The sequence below is a fragment of the Eleginops maclovinus genome, chromosome 20 (genome assembly GCF_036324505.1).
Source record: "Eleginops maclovinus isolate JMC-PN-2008 ecotype Puerto Natales chromosome 20, JC_Emac_rtc_rv5, whole genome shotgun sequence".
Classification (NCBI taxonomy): Eukaryota; Metazoa; Chordata; class Actinopteri; order Perciformes; family Eleginopidae; genus Eleginops; species Eleginops maclovinus.
Window position 1 is genome coordinate 2,290,133 of NC_086368.1, and position 18,991 is coordinate 2,309,123.

Here is an 18,991-nt window from a genome sequence, read left to right on the forward strand (position 1 = left end):
CCTGTTTTAACTCTAATCTCTCTCAGTGCTGGTCTATGCTCTCCCTAGAAAAGTGGGTGTATACTGAGCTGGGCTCCCTGAATGAGTAACTTAATAGTTACGAGGGTGTATCTGTGCCAGATCCTGCACCATCTGCTCATCACATCACCTGTCTTTGTGTGACATTATCTCCGGTCAAAAGAAACCCGCAACCTGATCTGTTCACTTCACACAGACTCAACATGAAGTTTTCACGCCAAAAATAAATCCCCCTCCCAATTAGTATGATGCCTCAATGTATAACAGTGCTAAAACATGACAGTAGGCCTGTAAAGCTCCGGGGGGAAACGAGGCCAAGGGGTCGGATCCAAATCCAGCGCCTGCCTTCCCTGTGGTCATGCTGATCTAGCAGCAAACAGCTGTTTGCCTGGCAGGAACTCGACATTAAACCGTGACATATATGCACAGGCTGTCAGGCCAAAATGGCTTTCTGTCATTTTAAGGATTGTAGGAAACAGCCTTAAGGCCGTAACCACATAGGAGAATAATTAATTTTTTTTAACTAGGAAGTAAACAAGAAAAAAATGTCCTTGGTGAAACCATGCACTCCAGTCAAAAAAAACAAACAATTTTGCTAAGCAAGGGATGTAGCTGATTGATACACTATATAGCTAAAAACGAATGGTAAGGGAATAGAAGAGAATGAGGGGGGTAGAACCAGGAGAGCCGCCTCTGTGTGAGAGACAGACAGCATGTGGTGGATGTGAGACACACACTACAGTACAGTATGCATAATCATTCACAAAAAAACCTTATTATGAGACGTTATCACTTATATCACAAGCAGGATAACATGTTTTAAAACTAAGTTTATTTACAAAAACAAATAAAGGCCATTCTTAAAATGAATAAAATGGATTAAAATTACCTCAGAAGGCACAATATAAAAACGGAATTTATGAAAATAGTATATATCTCATCAAAACAACAATAGTTCCATTGATATTCCCTAAAGTGTAAAAAGGAAAAGGAATAATACCATATCTGTAATTTGTGTAAATGATCCCATCCTGTCTCGTGACTGAAAGTACACTTTGCTTTTCACTAAATGTCTGAAGCGCAGGCAGCAGCCCCCAGAGGCCGGACCCCACAATGCATCAGTACAAACGTGACGCTGTATGAAAGGTCATGACATCAGTGGGGTCTATCCTCGGAGGAGCATCAATGTGTTCAGTGAAATCCATTGCAGTCTCCAGTTATTAGAGTGAGGAATATCTTGAGTAAAAATCTTAAAGTGATGCTCATTAAATAAATGAAGGACCTCTACAGTACAATTACAAGTTCAGGATACCTTCCACCACAAGTGTACAGACTGAATCAGAATGATAAAGTGGCTTGTGTGTGTGTGTGTGTGTGTGTGTGTGTGTGTGTGTGTGTGTGTGTGTGTGTGTGTGTGTGTGTGTGTGTGTGTGTGTGTGTGCGTGCGTGCGTGCGTGTGTGTGTGTGTGTGTGTGTGTGTGTGTGTGTGTGTGTGTGTGTGTGTGTGTGTGTGTGTGTGTCATTTTCCAGGAGGTTCAACGGTGCACTGTCGATATGAAGATCACGTCAGAGCACTCCAACCACCCTGACAACAAGCACAAGAACAGATACATCAACATAGTCGCCTGTGAGTACACACTTCAACCCGCCATAATGTATATCTATGTTCTTTATATAATACACACTCTGATGCAAACACATATCCTTTATGTAATTCAACAGTGAATATAACACACTTCATAATTTAAATGTAGTAAGATGTGAGGAGATATCAGCCAGTCCACAAATCGGACAAACTCTTCTCTTCTCGTTATTTCCTAAATGTTTCATCAACCAGGGAAATGAAAACCGTATTCAGCACTGAAATGATATTCAAAGCCATTTCATCCAACTGGTCACCAATGTTACAACCAGTTCCACCCAGTACATAATGTTTGCTAGTTTTTTTATTTAACAGTTGTTTAACAAAAGATAATTTCGCAATTTTGGCTCATTTCCATACACCTGCGGTTTGCACACCACTTTCTAGGAACTTGGGAGGGATAAGAATAAATGTGGACATCTTTGATTGCAATGCTCAATGTGTGTGTTAATGGTTAACCAGACCAACAAGATCAATAACGTACCACAAACCCCGCAGAGCCGGAACACCACACACGATGAATACTTGATTGTGTCATAAATATTTCACAATTCTCATACAAGCATCAGGGTGAGATAGCAGCTAAGTCTTGTGTTTATCAGGGTGCATGCTGGGAGCTAAAGCAGTTCCATGCTGTTGGAAAGTCTGTAAAAAGCTCCACCACAGACCAGAGTGTGTACCACAAAGGTCAATGTGCTTCCTGGTTGGCAGCAGGTGACTTGGAAGGGTCCCAACATTAGAACATGACATGGTGAGGAGTGTGTGAGGGTGAGGCGGAGGTTAGCTCCTTCACACAAACACACTGACTGTGTGTGTGTGTGTGTGTGTGTGTGTGTGTGTGTGTGTGTGTGTGTGTGTGTGTCTGTGTGTGTGTGTGTGTGTGTGTGTGTGTGTGTGTGTGTGTGTGTGTGTGTGTGTGTGTGTGTGTGTGTGGGTATGTGTGTGTGCGTGTGTGTGTGTGTGTGTGTGTACCGCTCTGTGTTTCCTCCTCAGATGACCACAGCAGGGTGAAGCTGAGGCCGCTGGCTGGGAAGGACTCCAAACACTCAGACTACATCAACGCAAACTATGTGGATGTGAGTGCTTCCACTGGGAAACCTCCAACACTGTGTGTGTGTGTGTGTGTGTGTGTGTGTGTGTGTGTGTGTGTGTGTGTGTGTGTGTGTGTGTGTGTGTGTGTGTGTGTGTGTGTGTGTGTGTGTGTGTGTGTGTGTGTGTGTGTGTCTGTGTGTGTGTGTGTGTGTGTGTGTGCGAGGAATAATTTTGGAGATGATGGCGCAAGAGCAGAATAATAAAGACTCCAGAGATATATCATATATATAATTTCCACTTTTAGCCTGTGGTGATGAGCTGTCTGTTTGTTATTCCTCCATTAGGGTTATAACAAGCCTAAAGCTTACATCGCAGCCCAGGGACCCCTCAAGTCCACCTTTGAGGACTTCTGGCGGATGGTGTGGGAGCAAAATACCGGCGTCATCGTCATGATCACCAACTTAGTGGAGAAAGGCCGGGTAAGCTCTGAATCTCACACAGACTCAATGTATATGTTTTTGTTTATAGTAGTGTTGTAGTCAAGACCAGCTTAACTGAGACCAAGTTATGAACAAGACCGGAGTGTACCAAGACAAGACCAAGACTTTAAGAGGCCGAGACCAAGTCAAGACCAAGTCCAAGGCAGGGCGAGACCGAGTCAAGACTAGAACCAGACTAGTGTGAATCCAACACTACATAATACACTTACAATAGAATGTGGAAGATACCTTAGTCAATTTGTTTTGAAAGATCCACATCATCTTAAAAAGACCCACGTACAAACATTAAGTATCAATTCAACTTCATCATATTTATTCAAAAAGTGATTCTTTTAATTTAAAAAATCACAAAATTAGTGAATTTTTTGTGGTTTGTGTAGCCAAATTTAATTATCGTTGAATTTCCCGATATCTTCACTTCACGACCGTTTGAGTGGGTGTGTACGGGGTGGGGGGAGATGAGGGGGTAGCAGCCGGTATAGACCAGACCCATGTTTCCAAACGTTGCGGCGCATGAGTAAAAGATTGGGAGTCTCGTGAGTCACTGAATATACATATTCACATTTGAGTCAGTAGTTTTACTCACTTTCATTTCATTTAGCTGTATCTACAGAGCCAATATATAAAAAAGAAAACAAAAAAGAAAAATAGTACAAAAATAAATCAATAAAAAAGATCTCAGTCATGGTTTGTTCTGTTCTGGATGTGTGAAATACTTTCCCACCAAAACCACACAGCTCTCTGATCTGTTTCAGTGTGATCGTGTTACAGTGACAGAATTTTCATGCACATACTTTGTGAATGACACCCTATTTATCTGATTTGTATGTGTGTGTGTGTGTGTGTGTGTGTGTGTGTGTGTGTGTGTGTGTGTGTGTTCTACAGAGAAAATGTGACCAGTACTGGCCGACAGAGAACAGTGAAGAGTACGGAAACATGCTGGTGGCTCTAAAGAGCACTAAAGTTCACGCCTGCTACACGGTGCGCCGCTTCACACTGCGGAACACTAAAGTCAAGAAGGTGAGAGAGAGAGGGAAGAAGTGCCACAGGCAGCACGGCGAAGCTGTTAACCTGGAGGATGTGTTGGGGGGGTTGCGAGTGCAGAGAGCCTGGCGGGGGTTCTGTTTATTCCTCCCAGCAAATCTAAAGCTGATCTGCTGCTACAGGGCATAATATTGTTTTATCCAAAGAATAGCGTCTCTACTGAAGCTCCTGTAATGTGTAGACAAACCAGAAGCATAAGGCTGCTGAGGCTCAGGGTCTGAATGGGCGCCTGCCGGTCCGAGGAGTGCAATCACGGGACCCTGGGCATGTCTACAGTATTGAAGTGTAACCATGGATGTGTAAAGAGACCTGGATACAGTGCTGGAGGCGGGACCCCGTTCATTCCTATGAAAGTTGCTCAGTGGTGCATGAAGCCAAAGGGCCAGACTCTGAGCCAAAGAACCCATATGTGGGCCCTTAGAGAGTTCAAACTCAGATAAATGAACAGACAAAAACAACTCTGGATTCAGCTTTTAGCACATTTTACAACTTGGAGACCCTAATGATTTATATAAGGTGTTAAGACATCTCTTTCCCCAGGTAAGTGATGGGAAAAAAGTATTTCTGGGCCCAATGACATCACGGAATGATACAGAGGTTGTAGTACCAACCAAGAAGGATTTGATCAAAGCGTCCGCTAAATGACATGTAATGTACTTGCAATAATGATGGTAAAGAACAAAGAGAAACAGGGATGAAGGGATGGACCCCAGCCCCAAGCTGCCCAGAGACAGCTGTACGACAGGCACAGGGGGGACCATGGTCCACCATTACCGAGCCAAGGCTATCCGTTCATCGCAATAATCTTAAACTACTACACACTGCATCTGAGGATATTTCTTAACGCATCAGCTACCACCTCCCTTATTTAGTTTCATAAGTATACGTGGGTTTGATCCCACGGGCTGAACTCCTGACTTCACCACTCACACATGTCAATAATACACTCTTGATATTTTTAATCCATACATCCGCTTATGTATATATCATTACTCTAATGCACAACATGTATTCTACTGAACAGTGTTTCATTTGATATTATGATTTATGTTGTTCCATCCTATAGTATCCCCCCCTCCGGGACTTTCACTGCCAAAACTTTACTGTAGTTTGTAGGCTAATAAAACTTAAAATATTTGAATCTAATGTAAAAGGTGTGTGATGAATTGCAAAAACCTCAACATATTTGAGAGATTAAACAATGTAATTGTTCTGTCTTTGTCCCCCCCTCGTTTGATACGTTCAGAGCCTGATGCTTTCTTCCTCTCTTTGCTTCTCATCCTTCACGCAGGCTGGGAAGGGGAACGGGAAGGTGCGGGCTCAGAGTGAGCAGACAGTGTTTCAGTATCACTACACCCAGTGGCCCGACATGGGGGTCCCTGAGTACACCCTGCCCGTCCTCACCTTTATCCACAGATCCTCAGCTGCACAGCTGCCTGACATGGGGCCCATGCTGGTCCACTGCAGGTATTGATTATCACACTGTACTGACCGTGACTCCCTCCATCACTCATCCATCTTTCACCATGTTATTAACTGTTAATCCCTATCAATAGTGTGTGTGGACTATTTTACTTTGTTATTGTACACTTTAATTTAAGGTCTTTTAGATTATTGTGAACAGAGGCATCAATTTCATCCCCGGTTTACTTTGAATAAAGCACTTTTTGTACGGCCCCGAGGCAGAGATATTACAAATGAACTGAACACCTACACCTTTGTTGAACCTGCTGTCACAGTTGCCAGCTTGTATTTAGGGCATTTTACAGTAAGGCAGGCGGGAAAGTTACTGGTAATTGTTCGCTGACTGTGCCCCCGGGGGATTCAGTGTGAAGCGCTCTGCTATCGTTGGCGCTGTGAGCGTCGATAATAACGTGTCACACTGCCTCACCGCTGTGGCTGCAGACACACCACTCATTATTAGCATTTGGTACTGGAAAATACACACACACACACACACACACACACACACACACACACATACACACACACACACACACACACACACATACACATCCTCCCACTCAGGCACGAATAGAAACACATACACACACTCTGCTGCTCTGGTAGCAACAGCAAACAGGAAGTCCTGAATCTGAGAGTAAACTTTATGTGTTCATCATTCTGATTAAATTGAATGTGAGAGTACATATGCCAAAATGGCTACCATGTCCGTAAGGATAATGGATGACCAAAATGAAAGAAAAAGCTTGACGCCACGGCGTACTTGGAGTACTTGCCTCCCGTTTATTACAAATTTATGATATCAAACATAATATAATATTTCAAGTAGCAAAGCAAGATCGAAAGAGCATGCTGAACCAAATTTGTCTGTGAACAAATAATACCCTGAATCAGTCACAGTCTGTGACAGGATAATTATACCATGAAGAATCTGGCAAAGCTGAGGCTCACAACGCAACACCAGGGAACGGTCAAAACATTCATTAGAGAAGTCCTTCCTAACCTGTCATCAACATGTGGGAGCCACTCTGTGCACTCCAATAATTTGTGTTTCGTTTTGCTAAATAGCAATTATATATATTTTTTCGTATTTCTTTTTTATACGAAAGTACGTTTCTATTTCATTTAAATGTGTTTATGTGGTTTGTGCTGCAGTGCTGGCGTGGGTCGGACCGGGACGTACATGGTGGTGGACAGCATGCTGCAGCAGATCAGAGCCAAGAGCACAGTGAATGTACTCGGCTTCCTCAAACACATTCGCACCCAGCGCAACTACCTAGTCCAGACCGAGGTGTGTATCTGTGTGTGTTTGTTAGACTTATCTAAGGTAAAGTAGAACCAACAGGTTTCTGTTTACCCGGGAACCCATGTAAACAAACTGTTTCGTCAAACTGCCTGCATCAATGTGCATCATCCCTCCTTCCTGTTTACTACTACTTACTACTGTTTACTAGGTCCAATCATGGGAACCAAGAGTTTCACATTTTCATGACTTTCACTACATTATGTAACAGCTTGTTCTCAAGTGGACATTAATCTGTAATGAATAAATGCCAAAGGATCATGTTTAGAAATGATTCAGTCGTTAACATCGATGTACATACCCGTAAAAGGGATATGTACACCCTGCAAGTCACCAGACTGAGTCAATACGTCAATCTGTCTCCTCTTGCATCTTTCAGGAGGGTGTATGTTTGGAATGCATGTGTGTGTGTGGTTAGGCTGATACATCCTATCACTTTTTAAAGAGAGTTCATTCTTCTTTGCTGAACATTTCATGTCTTAAGACCAAACCCCTGTCATTATCCTAGCTGTACTGGAAACCCGATCAGTTCTACGCGTGTGCGAATACGTCGCTACTTCCCATTATGCTTACTAAAGTATGTTGAAGCAATTGATTTCAATACAATAATGTTATCTTTGGTTTGATTAGTTATAAAATAGAAGATGTAAATTGGTACTTAAATAAACAAGTTCTATTGTTTTGGTGAAGAATATTTAAAATATGGAGCTAATTTCATCATGTACTAACAAAGAAAACCAAGTTAAATGTTTGCATGCTTTAAATAAAGTAATTGTTAAAGTCATTCAACTATGAACAATTAAATATATCAAGGTATGCTATAATTATTGAGCTTTGGAAGAAGTAATCAGATCCTTTACTTAAGTTAAAGTACTCTTTCTACAGATGCATTATCAAGACAAAGTGATCTCAAAAGGCCTTCCTAACAAATGAATGTTTTATCTTTTTTAAATGATTTATTTTCCTTTCTTTCTTTGTCTTTGTCTATAATGCCTTCAGTTTGATAGTTTTTGATCCGTTGGATGTTTGTGTTGAAACACTTGTTCAATAAAGTTTTTCAAAAACGCTTGCTTAACAACGCCGTAAACCTTTAATTGCGCACATGCGCAGAACTGATCGGGTTTCCGGTACACATCGGGTAGTGACAACCCCAAAAGGGCTGTAACTCCCATTTGTTTTATTTCAAATTACAGTTGGAATCCAAACATATGGTTTGGGCATGTCAAACACTTCAGCCTCTAAAGGTATTTTTTGTCTTTTTCTCCCCGTTCGACTGATCCAGGAGCAGTACATCTTCATCCACGATGCCTTGATGGAAGCCATTCTGGGGAAGGAGACAGAAGTGGCAGCTGGACAGCTTCACAGCTACTACCACAACCTCAGGACACCGGAGCGCAGCGGGCGCACACATCTGGAGAAACAGTTCAAGGTGAAAGCCCTGAAGACACTTATTTCATTCAACATTCGCCTCGTTTCCTGTAAATACTGCTGAGTCAGGTTGGATTACCTGCTAACTGGTATTTTACCAATTTATTAGCCTACAAGGAGTAGCTTCTAACTATCAGCAGAGGGTGTCAAGAGGCTTATTAACAAAGGGTTCCTACCTTTGTTAGTAGCAAGGTAAATCCTGGCATTTCATCACGAGTCCAAGGTCTTGACCAGATGGAGGGAATGTGTTTTCTTTGAATGGGAATGCTTCATGCCTCTATGACAGGATTAGAATTCAGCCAATGACCTCTTCTGAATTTAGTCATTGATTGTTGAGATTTAGTTTTTCTTTTGATCTTTTGGGTTGTTTCTCAACTGCTTCAGCTAGTTTTGGGGTTTTCTCCTCTTAGCTGATTTCTGTTTAACCATACGCTTTTATTTTAGAACTATTCAATTCACTCTGGAATAACACATGCTAGTGTGCTAACTGAGACTGAACCACTAAGACTGAAAGGGATACTGACATTCAGACACAGTGAACGCGGCATATCTCCCCCAATCCCAGAGTTCTTTAAATGAAATCACTTCCTATCTGTGATGGTCATTAGAATATTTAAAAGTGTAACTCTTCTCCTTTTGTCTTTTAGTTGGTAACACAGTGTAATGACAGATTCATGGAATGCTTCAACGCTCAGAAGGAGTGCAACAAAGAGAAGAATCGGAATTCCTCTGTCGTGCCATGTAAGTTTTACATTCTAAAAATACTACATTGGAAGTGAAACCTGCTCCAGGCAGAAACTCACCGTAAAGACAGATGCAATAAGAGAGCAGTAGCATCATTCACTGATCATCTTTACCGTATTTTTTATGTGCTGTTCCATAGAGATAGATCATTTTTACCTTGTGTCATCATTCATGTTAAGTTCTGTTAGCTGGCTATGATTTTGATATGGTATTTTTAGGGAAAGCGTTTTTTTGCTAAGTCATTGCTTACAGCTCATCTTCACATTTAACGTACATCACCTCTGGCCAACCATGACTACAACTTTTTATTTGACTATATATATATATATATATGTATATGTATATTGAATGCCCTTATAAATGTTGTTGTGATCAGTTTTAAAACAACATTAAAACAACTCTGTGTTCAGCATATTAAAAGCATTTCCATAATAGCATTTCAAACTGTATCTAGCTTAATATGGTCCTCTGTTATGTGCAGGCTGTCTGCTCTCATCACCATTCCTCAGCTGCTGGCTGTTATCTGCAGCTGTTACACACACTGTAACACTCCTCTCCATCACCAGCCAAGCATTACCAAGAACTGTTTCCTCTCACCCTTCAGCATTAGGATGAATGAATGCACACATACTGTCCTTTCAGTGTGATTGCTCTGTTCTGGCTAAATGGCTAAGTGTTTACCCCCCCCCCCCCCCCCCCCCCCACCACCACCACCACCTCTCTCTGTATTTCTCTGAGCAGCGGAGCGAGCGAGGGTCGGCCTGGCACCTTTGCCCGGCATTAAAGGCACTGACTACATTAATGCCTCCTACATAATGGTGAGCACTTGTCAATCATTGATCCTCCAGACTCTCCTTCAGGTTTTTGACTGAGGAGGTCGCATCGATAAAAACCTAGTAGAGGTTTAACCACGCCCCCATTCTTCAAAATATATTGATGAACATAGGGCTTTCAAATATGAAAGGATTCAAGGTTCAAGGGTTTTTATTGTTAAGTGCACAGTACCTACAGTGTCGTTATGGCAATGACAATCTCAGGTTGTGAGCTCCTCCAACACTGCAACATATGCCCCTTTTCCACCAAACCGGTTGCAGGGCCGGTTCCGAGCTAGAGCCTGATTAAGCACTGGTTCTTCCTGTTGCACCAAAAACCGTTCTTAGCTAGCCTCCCTCTGCTGCCCCCTGCAAGAACCAAGAACCACTACGTCATGCTACCTTATTTATACTAACTTATACTTATAAGACAAAATAAAAAAAAGAAATGTTAAAATAGGTGCAAATGAAAGAGGATAAATTAGAATAAAATAGTGCAAGTTATGTAGCTAGACCAGTCTACAAGTAGTGCAGATGAACTTAACTATAGACATGTCATAAAATCAATGAATACAATAAGCCAAGCAAATGCAGGACAAGATCAAAGTCATGCATATCTGAGGGAATGTTAATAATATTTTAATAATAATATACCATGGATCTAAGAAGAATAAACTAGCAAACAATATGCAGCCAGTATTTGAGTATTCCAACAATGTCAGAGGATAACAAATATTCAATTTGCCCAAGACCGCTGAAACGTCTTCCCCATGGCTTACGCTCGCACTGTCTGATAAACACTCTAGTGATATACACTTTTCTATTGTGAATTATGCTTGCTTATAATACTAATTTGTATTATAATAGTATATCATTGTATCTTTGACATTTTTTTTCAAAGATTCAAGGGTATCTTTGCGAGGGTTCTCCAGAAGTTTTCATAAAATCTTGAAAAGACAGCATTAGAAAATAATGTTCGACATCAAGCAGCAGAGCCAGAGACCTGCTGACTTTACACTGAGTTGTTTCACACATTCATACACAGATTTCCGAGCTACATTAATAACTTATGATCAAGTCTTGGTTCTCTAGTAACCACGGAGACCTCTACTACCCTGTAATACAAACTTTGAAGTACTTAGCCTGTCCGAGATAACCCAGATGCTGCTGCTGATGATTTTCTCAAAGTTAATGAAAAACGTTTAAATTCATGATGAAGCAGGGTGGGTAATGACTTGTACTGACCTTGGTGTGTACAATTGTGGAGTGGCCTATAAAGCATAACTAAGAAGTTGGGGGCAACAATGACCCAAAAGTCTGTAAAAGGAGGAAGTTTGCCATGTGCATTATGTCTTTGTTGTCAGCTGTAGTCCCTGCTGGCACTTCCTGTAGAAGTTGAATCAGTGCGCAGTATTTTTCTATAAAGGCAGGCAGTGGTGGAAGAACTCCGATTTTGTCCTCAAGTAAAAGTAGTGACCACTTTTCAAAGTCTTACCTAAGTTAAAGTACAAAAGCATCAGCACCAAAATTAAAAGTTCTCCTTGTCCATATTGGCTCATTTCAGAATGTGATATACTGTATTTTGAGTTACTGGGTTTCTTGCTTGTATATGAAGAGCTAGTTTAAATAACTGTCTATACTACTGCTGGATATCTTAACCTATATCAGGCTGTCTAAAAACTGACCAATAAATGCAGTAGAGTAAAAAGTACAATATTTGCTTCTAAAATGTAGTGGAGTAGAAGTATAAAGTAACATAAGCCGAGAATACTTTGGTAAAGTAAAAGCACCTCAATTCTACTTAAGTACCATACTTGGGTAAATGTACTTTCTTACTATCCATCACTGAAGCCAGGGCTACATTTTATCCAGATCAGATTGATCGCTCACAGCTGTGGTTAGTCCTTTAAAGGGGGGCAACAAACCCATCAGCTGATGAGCTGTTGTGTTAACGTTATGTGTTGATTCTGTTTAAAGCAGAACCTTAAACCAAATAAATGTAGAGTGACTCTTCCAACCTGTTTTTCTCACAGGGTTACTATAGGAGCAATGAGTTCATCATTACCCAGCACCCTCTGCCTCATACCACAAAAGACTTCTGGAGAATGATCTGGGACCACAACGCACAAATTATTGTTATGCTGCCTGCCAACCAGGGACTGGTAGGAAACCCAAACACAGAAACACACACAGACTCACAAACACACACACACACACACACACACACACACACACACACACACACACACACACACACACACACACACACACACACACACACACACTATGGAGGGTTATTATGGCAATCTACCACTTTGACATCATATGCATGCCTGCGTTTTCTGCCCATAAGCCAGCATTTAAATGTTTAAGTTATTATGAATCACACACTTCTTCATGAGCCGCGGTTACCCTTTTGACATTTTGTGTAAATGTGGTTAGCAGCCTAACGTGGCTTTTATGAGGCAGAAGATTAAACATAGGTCAATTAGAATTTTTCGATTCATGCCTTTTTCAGGATTGCTCTGACATCAGCTCTAGCTACTGAATGTATTTGGTGTTCTGAGCGGGTCTGAAGAGTGCATTTTGTCAATAATTCTGGCAGAGCGGCACCCAAATAGCTCACCATGTACAGTGGGCCCCTTATTCCTGCTTGAATTCGCGGAGGTTTTGTTGCATTTTGGGTAATGTGGGCATCGTATTTTGATGAGGTAGAACAGAACACACATTTAAGTGTTAACAGGACAGGGATTGAAAGTGACACGATCAGCACAGACAGGACTGCATACAAACAATGTGTGTAACGTAATGTACACACAAACATACAAATGCCACAAAGTCTCTGATATACCTCCATATCTATTCAATAACCTATATCTATTCAATAAATTCATAAATACTGCAGTGATTCCGCCTCCTGTGACACCGTGTTGCATGCAGTGAATAAATAAACACGGTTCCTGTGCTCTTTTGCAGGCAGAGGATGAGTTTGTGTACTGGCCCAGTCGGGAGGAGGCCATGAACTGTGAGGCGTTCACTGTCACCCTTATCAGTAAAGACCGACTCTGTCTGTCCAACGAGGAGCAGATCAACATCCACGATTTCATCCTGGAGGCTACACAGGTAACTGTGTGTGTGTGTGTGTGTGTGTGTGTGTGTGTGTGTGTGTGTGTGTGTGTGTGTGTGTGTGTGTGTGTGTGTGTGTGTGTGTGTGTGTGTGTGTGTGTGTGTGTGTGTGTGTGTGTGTGTGTGTGTGTGTGTGTGTGTGTGTGTTCAGCAGGATGTCTGCAGGAGGGACTTAGAGTTGTTGTATATATAATACATATATTGTCTCTGTTCTAGTGGTAAACACTGAGAAGTGTTTCAGAAATAATGCTGGATGTGGTTTGGAACATAATATTTAATCACAGCAGCGTTCAGCTGAGTTTCTGCCGGTAGAAAACTCTCTTCAGAGAGATCATGATGCTCCAAAGGGGGCGTGGCCAACAGCAGCTCCAAAGGGGGCGTGGCCAGCTGGCAGCAGCTAGTTCTTAAAGCTACAGTCACAGAATCAGCACTTCAGGAACAGGGCTGAAATAGAGGGGGATGAGGCATGCTACAATGGGGGATCTGTTTGGTATTTTGGGCAAAACACTTCACAGACAAGTTTGTATAGATATGAGACCTACAATATATTGTTCAAATATAGCAGAATAGGAGAGCTTTGAACAAAGCGATGTGAAAACTAGTGTGAACCTCCATTTGTCCATTAATATTTAACACACAGAACAGCTTTGATTTGTACCATATTTAAGTTTACTAAAGGTTTAGATCATCTTGGTATCTCAGGTAATTTTTTGTTCCTATAGTAGATATAGTCCATTAATCAATAGCTTAATTTTTCAAGAAAAAAAAGATAGATTGGCATAGATTGAAATTAGCATGCTGGCTAAAAGACAACTTTCTTAAAGTACCAATAAACAACAACAAAATACTCTGGGAATTATTTCTTTTCAGTGTTAACAAAACGTTTGCAGCCCGTTCAGAGACAAAGAAGATCTCACTTACGTTGTTCGTCAAAGGTTGTGTAACATAATGAGTTTTACATCCATAGGTCAGTCTAAGCGCTGTCTCTCTTGTCTGTCTGTTCATCAGGATGACTATGTTTTAGAAGTTCGTCACTTTCAATGCCCCAAGTGGCCGAAGCCGGACGCCCCCCTCAGCAGCACCTTTGAGCTCATCAACGTCATCAAAAAGGAGGCGTCCAGCCGCGACGGACCCACCATCGTCCATGATGAGTACGTTTCATGTACATTTATATTCTTTCATCCTTTCACTATGGGTTGATTTCCAAGCAGGCACAGCCCATCATTACTCGTCACATCGGTAAAACTGAGTAAAAATAAAAACAACAGTAGTTAGTACTTTACATCATTGGGTCCAGACGCATATCACAATACTGCAGGAAAGGGTAGGATTTGGGGAAACTACAATACCAACAAAACACCAAACAAAGTCTCTGCTGGCCTCAAGCAAGCAAACTAACATCCAAATGTGTCGAACGAGCTTCAGACCTGTAGGCCTTCAAATTACCCAGAAACCTCTTCATGAACTACAGAGACATACGTAAGCAGTTCAGGACAAGCAACAAATCTCAAGTTCAAAATTTGATCAGCAAAACCTGAAGATAAAAGTCAGACATGACTTTTGTGACAGTGGTTACTTTGCTTAAAACATGTTAGGAGGTAATTCTACTAAATCATAATTCACTCATGTGAAATAACTGTGATTTAGTACAACACATTACATATCCATGAAAAATAACTCGTTTTTAATTTATTGAAGGAGATACTTCTGAAATTACCGGTCTTTTCTTCTGGTCAGCTTCATGAACACAAAAACATAATTTTGTGGTAAAATAGTTCCCATATACAGTATTTAAGGAGTTAATGGCGTTTTTTCACGTGTGATTTAAAGTCTTTGAGTCAATGATGAGTCATTAAAATCAGTTTTGAATGATGTTTTGAATCCGACCAAGCTTCTGATCTCTGATGACACTGAATGACATTTTGGCTGGTGCTCTAAAAAGTATGTAGTTTCTAAACGAATGATGTAATTTCAGGCAGGATGATAACTGTAATCTTTGCTGAAAGATTTACAATTAAATCACTGCAGGAGTTATTTACTGCTCCCATATTATTTAATAACATATCATTTTGTTTCTGGGATCATGCTGTTGTTGTTAACCCCAGTATTAATTACATCTCTGGTCGGCACTTCCAAGGTAATATCTTCTGAGAACAAAGATAATGGCCCCCCAGGCATACAGAGACTGTCAGGCTGACTGTACTGCAGGTTTAGGACACATGTTGTTTCACGTCTAAACATCTAGTGACAACCCTCCAACCCCCAGACTCCCCTCACAGGTACCCCAAGAAACCTCCCAATTAAACTTAATGAAAGTGTCTTTAGTACTGAAGGACGCTCTAATCCAGCAGCTCTGCTCATGTTTATTCATTAGAATAATGAAGACTGCTTGTCGCATCCTCAAGAAGAAAAGTGACTAATTGAGCACTTCATCTGGTTGCCATGGTGCAGCCGGCTCGCATATTGTCTGTTAGAGGCGCGTCCTAATTGTCTGCAGCTCATTACTCAGCCAGGCATGGGTTGTTAGCAGCGCTCTCTGCTGCGCTCCTGACAGGGCTGCTAATGGAAGAGGAGACCCTTTATATTGTGAAGGAAACCCGGCGTTCCCCCAGGGAGACACATTCCAAGCTGTCACTCTCAGGTGGATTCTCTTGCTAATAAATGACTAATCCCAGAGCTGACAGGCCTGATCTGTGAGCTGCTCCACTCCCTGGCTGAGATGCTTTGAAGGACATCTCAAACACTGAGTGTAAAGATCTAAACGGCACCCCAAATCAGGAATTCTGAGAGTCCACTCAATGGATTAATCCACAGCACAGGATGGGGGGGCCAAAGGATATAAAGTAACTATCAGTACTGCGCACAGTCTGTGAACATAACCTGTGGGTTTATCAGGCTGTGACTGAGGGACACAGTGATGTAGATGCAGCTGCTGTAAACAGCTGGTTGGGAAGTTGTTTTGGAGCTCATGGCACAGTGTTCCCATGGAGGTTCACCACCAGTTTAAAAGAATGAAAACTAAAATGGGCAACTTTTAAAAAGGACAAATGACTGTTTGTCTTTTTGAAATTTAAATGTATACAGAGAGATCAAAGTTAGTGTGTAACAAAGGTCATTGGCTTTTTTCTTTTTTTTAATCTTTTTATTTGTTTTTTTGCAGATATGGCACTTTCAGCACATTAAACAAAATACAGAACAATTTGTCTAAAGAGAAAATATAATTAAAAACCCATCCCTTATCTCCCACCCCTACCCCATAAGGTGTTGGTCACAGTATATAGGAAGCAATAAAAATAATAAAAGTAATAAAAATACACACATAATCACAAATAACAGGAATACAGCAAATTCAGGACATTGTCTTTAATGGGCTATAAAAAGCGTAAGACCTTATATACATTACAAGCTTTTCAAAATGCATATTTCTATCGTTTTCAGCACCATAACATAAGGTGTTTTATAGCTTGAGTGTAGCTACAGTAAGCGGGTTTACTCAGGTATTTATAAATGGAGTCTTGGAATATTTATTTAGCATTTTAATTACATTTTTATGATACGTTCCTAGGAATATGTCAGCTGTACACAGATGAGACATTGCACAATAAGCTCAGGAACTCTCCTGTTGTGCCAAATTGAAGACACATATTACTCTCACTACAGACTTAGAATAGGACATGTTCTGGTGTCATGGAGATGCATGCTAAGCACTGGTGTGTGTTCCTCAGGTTGGGAGCAGCGTCGGCCGGAATGCTGTGCGCCCTCACCACACTGTCCCACCAGCTGGAGAGCGAGGGGGCCGCCGACGTCTACCAAGTGGCCAAGATGATCAACCTCATGAGGCCTGGAGTCTTCACAGACATTGTGAGTCTGACATCTGTAATTGGAATGTCTTTGGAAAATACACATTTCCTTAGAGAATAGTAATTCTGTACTTTTGAAAAAGTAACCCAGAAAATAACAGCAGTCTATTTAAAGAGATGTTGGTGCACATGTACAACTTATTAATCAATATTATCTTAACACCAGATCCAAATTAGCGCTTTACCCAGCAAGCCCAGGCTGTTCCTTAATTATCCCCTTATGGGATCATGCATACTGTTCCAAAGAATTGTAAGTATATCATAATTTAAGTGAGTTTAAGAGGGATTTCAAATAAAAATAAAGATGTGTGGATTATTATTATTACATTAATAGCATCAAACTAAGCAAAGTTTCCATACTGGCAGAGCTGAGCAGGCGATGGTCATTTAAATCCACTCAGCAGGATTGTACTGAGGGTTCAAGAAGTCAACAGGATCTCTGACAGAGAGAATCAAGGCTTAGAGCTTCACATTCTCGTGAAGCAAACCTCCAGCTGCAGTATGACTGGCTAACTGATCAGGATGTGGCTGATTGTATTTCCTGTCCCTCCCCCACAGGGCCAGTACCAGTACCTATACAAAGCTCTGCTCAGCCTCGGCAGCACCAAGGAGAACAGCCTGTGTACTCTGGACAGGGACATTATTGGGACCCTGGGGTCCATGTCGGACCAATCTGACCAGGCAGAGAGCATGGAGTCACTGGTCTGAGAGTGGCCCTTCGGGGGCACGAAGCTTAGCTGGGTCCCTGAGCCCACAATGGAGGCACTTCTCTTTGTAAAACGTCAAGGAACTATTGTGAACAAGACTTTTTGAGGCCTTTTTGCCAGACTCTTGGTTAAAATGAATAACCTGATTACTTTTTTACACTGATAAAAAGTTTTTGATATTTATTTTTTTCGCCATTTTATGTCTTAATGTTCTCCTACTGAAGGGTTTGCACCCCCGTTTTTGAGTTTCACCACAGCGTCGGTAGGCAATGGGAAACACTTTTCTGTCTTTTCTTGTTTGCACTATATAATGTCAGTGTTACTGCCTATACTAAAGCTGACTCACTTGGCTTTTTTCCACTCGAGCAATTTTTTTTTTACATTCCATTGCTTTGGCCCCCATCAACTGCTTCTGTGAAGGACATTGTTCTGCCGGCCACCTGCCAGTTGATTTAAAGTCAGTGGACGGAGGAAGGCACAGACTGTCCGCCTCAGTGAAACAAAGCTCAGTGTGACCTCCTCCGCCCTCCTCATCGACTATACTCATATCACCATTTTTTTATTACAAGAACCAAGAACTTGGAACCTCCTACCACAGTCAAGTCACAGTTGTTTTTAAAGTTGATTTGCTCTTCACCGGTTGTTTTTTGTTGCCTGGTTTTCTTCTCACTATCTCTTTTATTATCACACTCATGTTAATCAACCTAAGGTGGTGTAAAAACTACTACTGTGAAATGTTATTATAATTTCTTTGTATAATTCATATTATGCTTTTTAATATATGGAAATACTGTATGTATACATATATAAATATATCCTTATCATAATAACTTTGTGACTTTTGTACATGTCCTTTGTGGCCTCCCGCCTCAGGCCGGTTGATTTCCACCTAGTCCAATAGTTTACCACTCCTGTTCTCACAGCTGATCACAGCCCTCTGGAAGCGGACTCTCTCAGTCCTCTACCTTCTTGTATGCTGCTATTTCATCTGAACTCGAACACATAGAACACACATGATTTCACATTTGGAACAGATAATGCAACGATGCCCATCTCTTTCAAAATAATTTGTTTCATTCTGACAGACAAGCACGGATTGAGAACCCAGAGACCCTCAGTTCCTCACATGCTCCTGTGTTTGGTTTTACAGGGTTGAGTCAGTTTGATGTGCAGGGGACAGGAGACTTAAAAACAAGCTCTATGCAACACGCAGGTTAGGTTTTGGAAATCTGAAACAGGGTTTAAAACAGTCTTAGGGTTTTCCAGATTTGACTGCAGTCTGTCCGCTGCAGATTTAGCTGTTTTAATTGT

General features: G+C 41.3%; 1 protein-coding gene across 1 annotated transcript in view; it reads left to right on the forward strand.

Moving 5' to 3' along the window:
• The window catches only part of LOC134883277 (receptor-type tyrosine-protein phosphatase gamma-like), a 407,948-nt gene extending 389,438 nt beyond the window's left edge, over positions 1-18,510 (forward strand). Inside the window, exons 17-30 of the mRNA XM_063911578.1 lie at positions 1,549-1,645; positions 2,654-2,736; positions 3,037-3,171; positions 4,078-4,212; positions 5,528-5,703; positions 6,856-6,991; positions 8,286-8,432; positions 9,079-9,172; positions 9,917-9,993; positions 12,021-12,149; positions 12,964-13,110; positions 14,122-14,264; positions 16,839-16,974; positions 17,532-18,510. Of these exons, the coding sequence (XP_063767648.1) occupies positions 1,549-1,645; positions 2,654-2,736; positions 3,037-3,171; positions 4,078-4,212; positions 5,528-5,703; positions 6,856-6,991; positions 8,286-8,432; positions 9,079-9,172; positions 9,917-9,993; positions 12,021-12,149; positions 12,964-13,110; positions 14,122-14,264; positions 16,839-16,974; positions 17,532-17,681 (1,785 nt within the window). The 3' untranslated portion in view covers positions 17,682-18,510. The remainder of the gene's footprint in view (positions 1-1,548; positions 1,646-2,653; positions 2,737-3,036; positions 3,172-4,077; positions 4,213-5,527; positions 5,704-6,855; positions 6,992-8,285; positions 8,433-9,078; positions 9,173-9,916; positions 9,994-12,020; positions 12,150-12,963; positions 13,111-14,121; positions 14,265-16,838; positions 16,975-17,531) is intronic.
• The last annotated feature ends 481 nt before the right edge of the window (positions 18,511-18,991 follow it).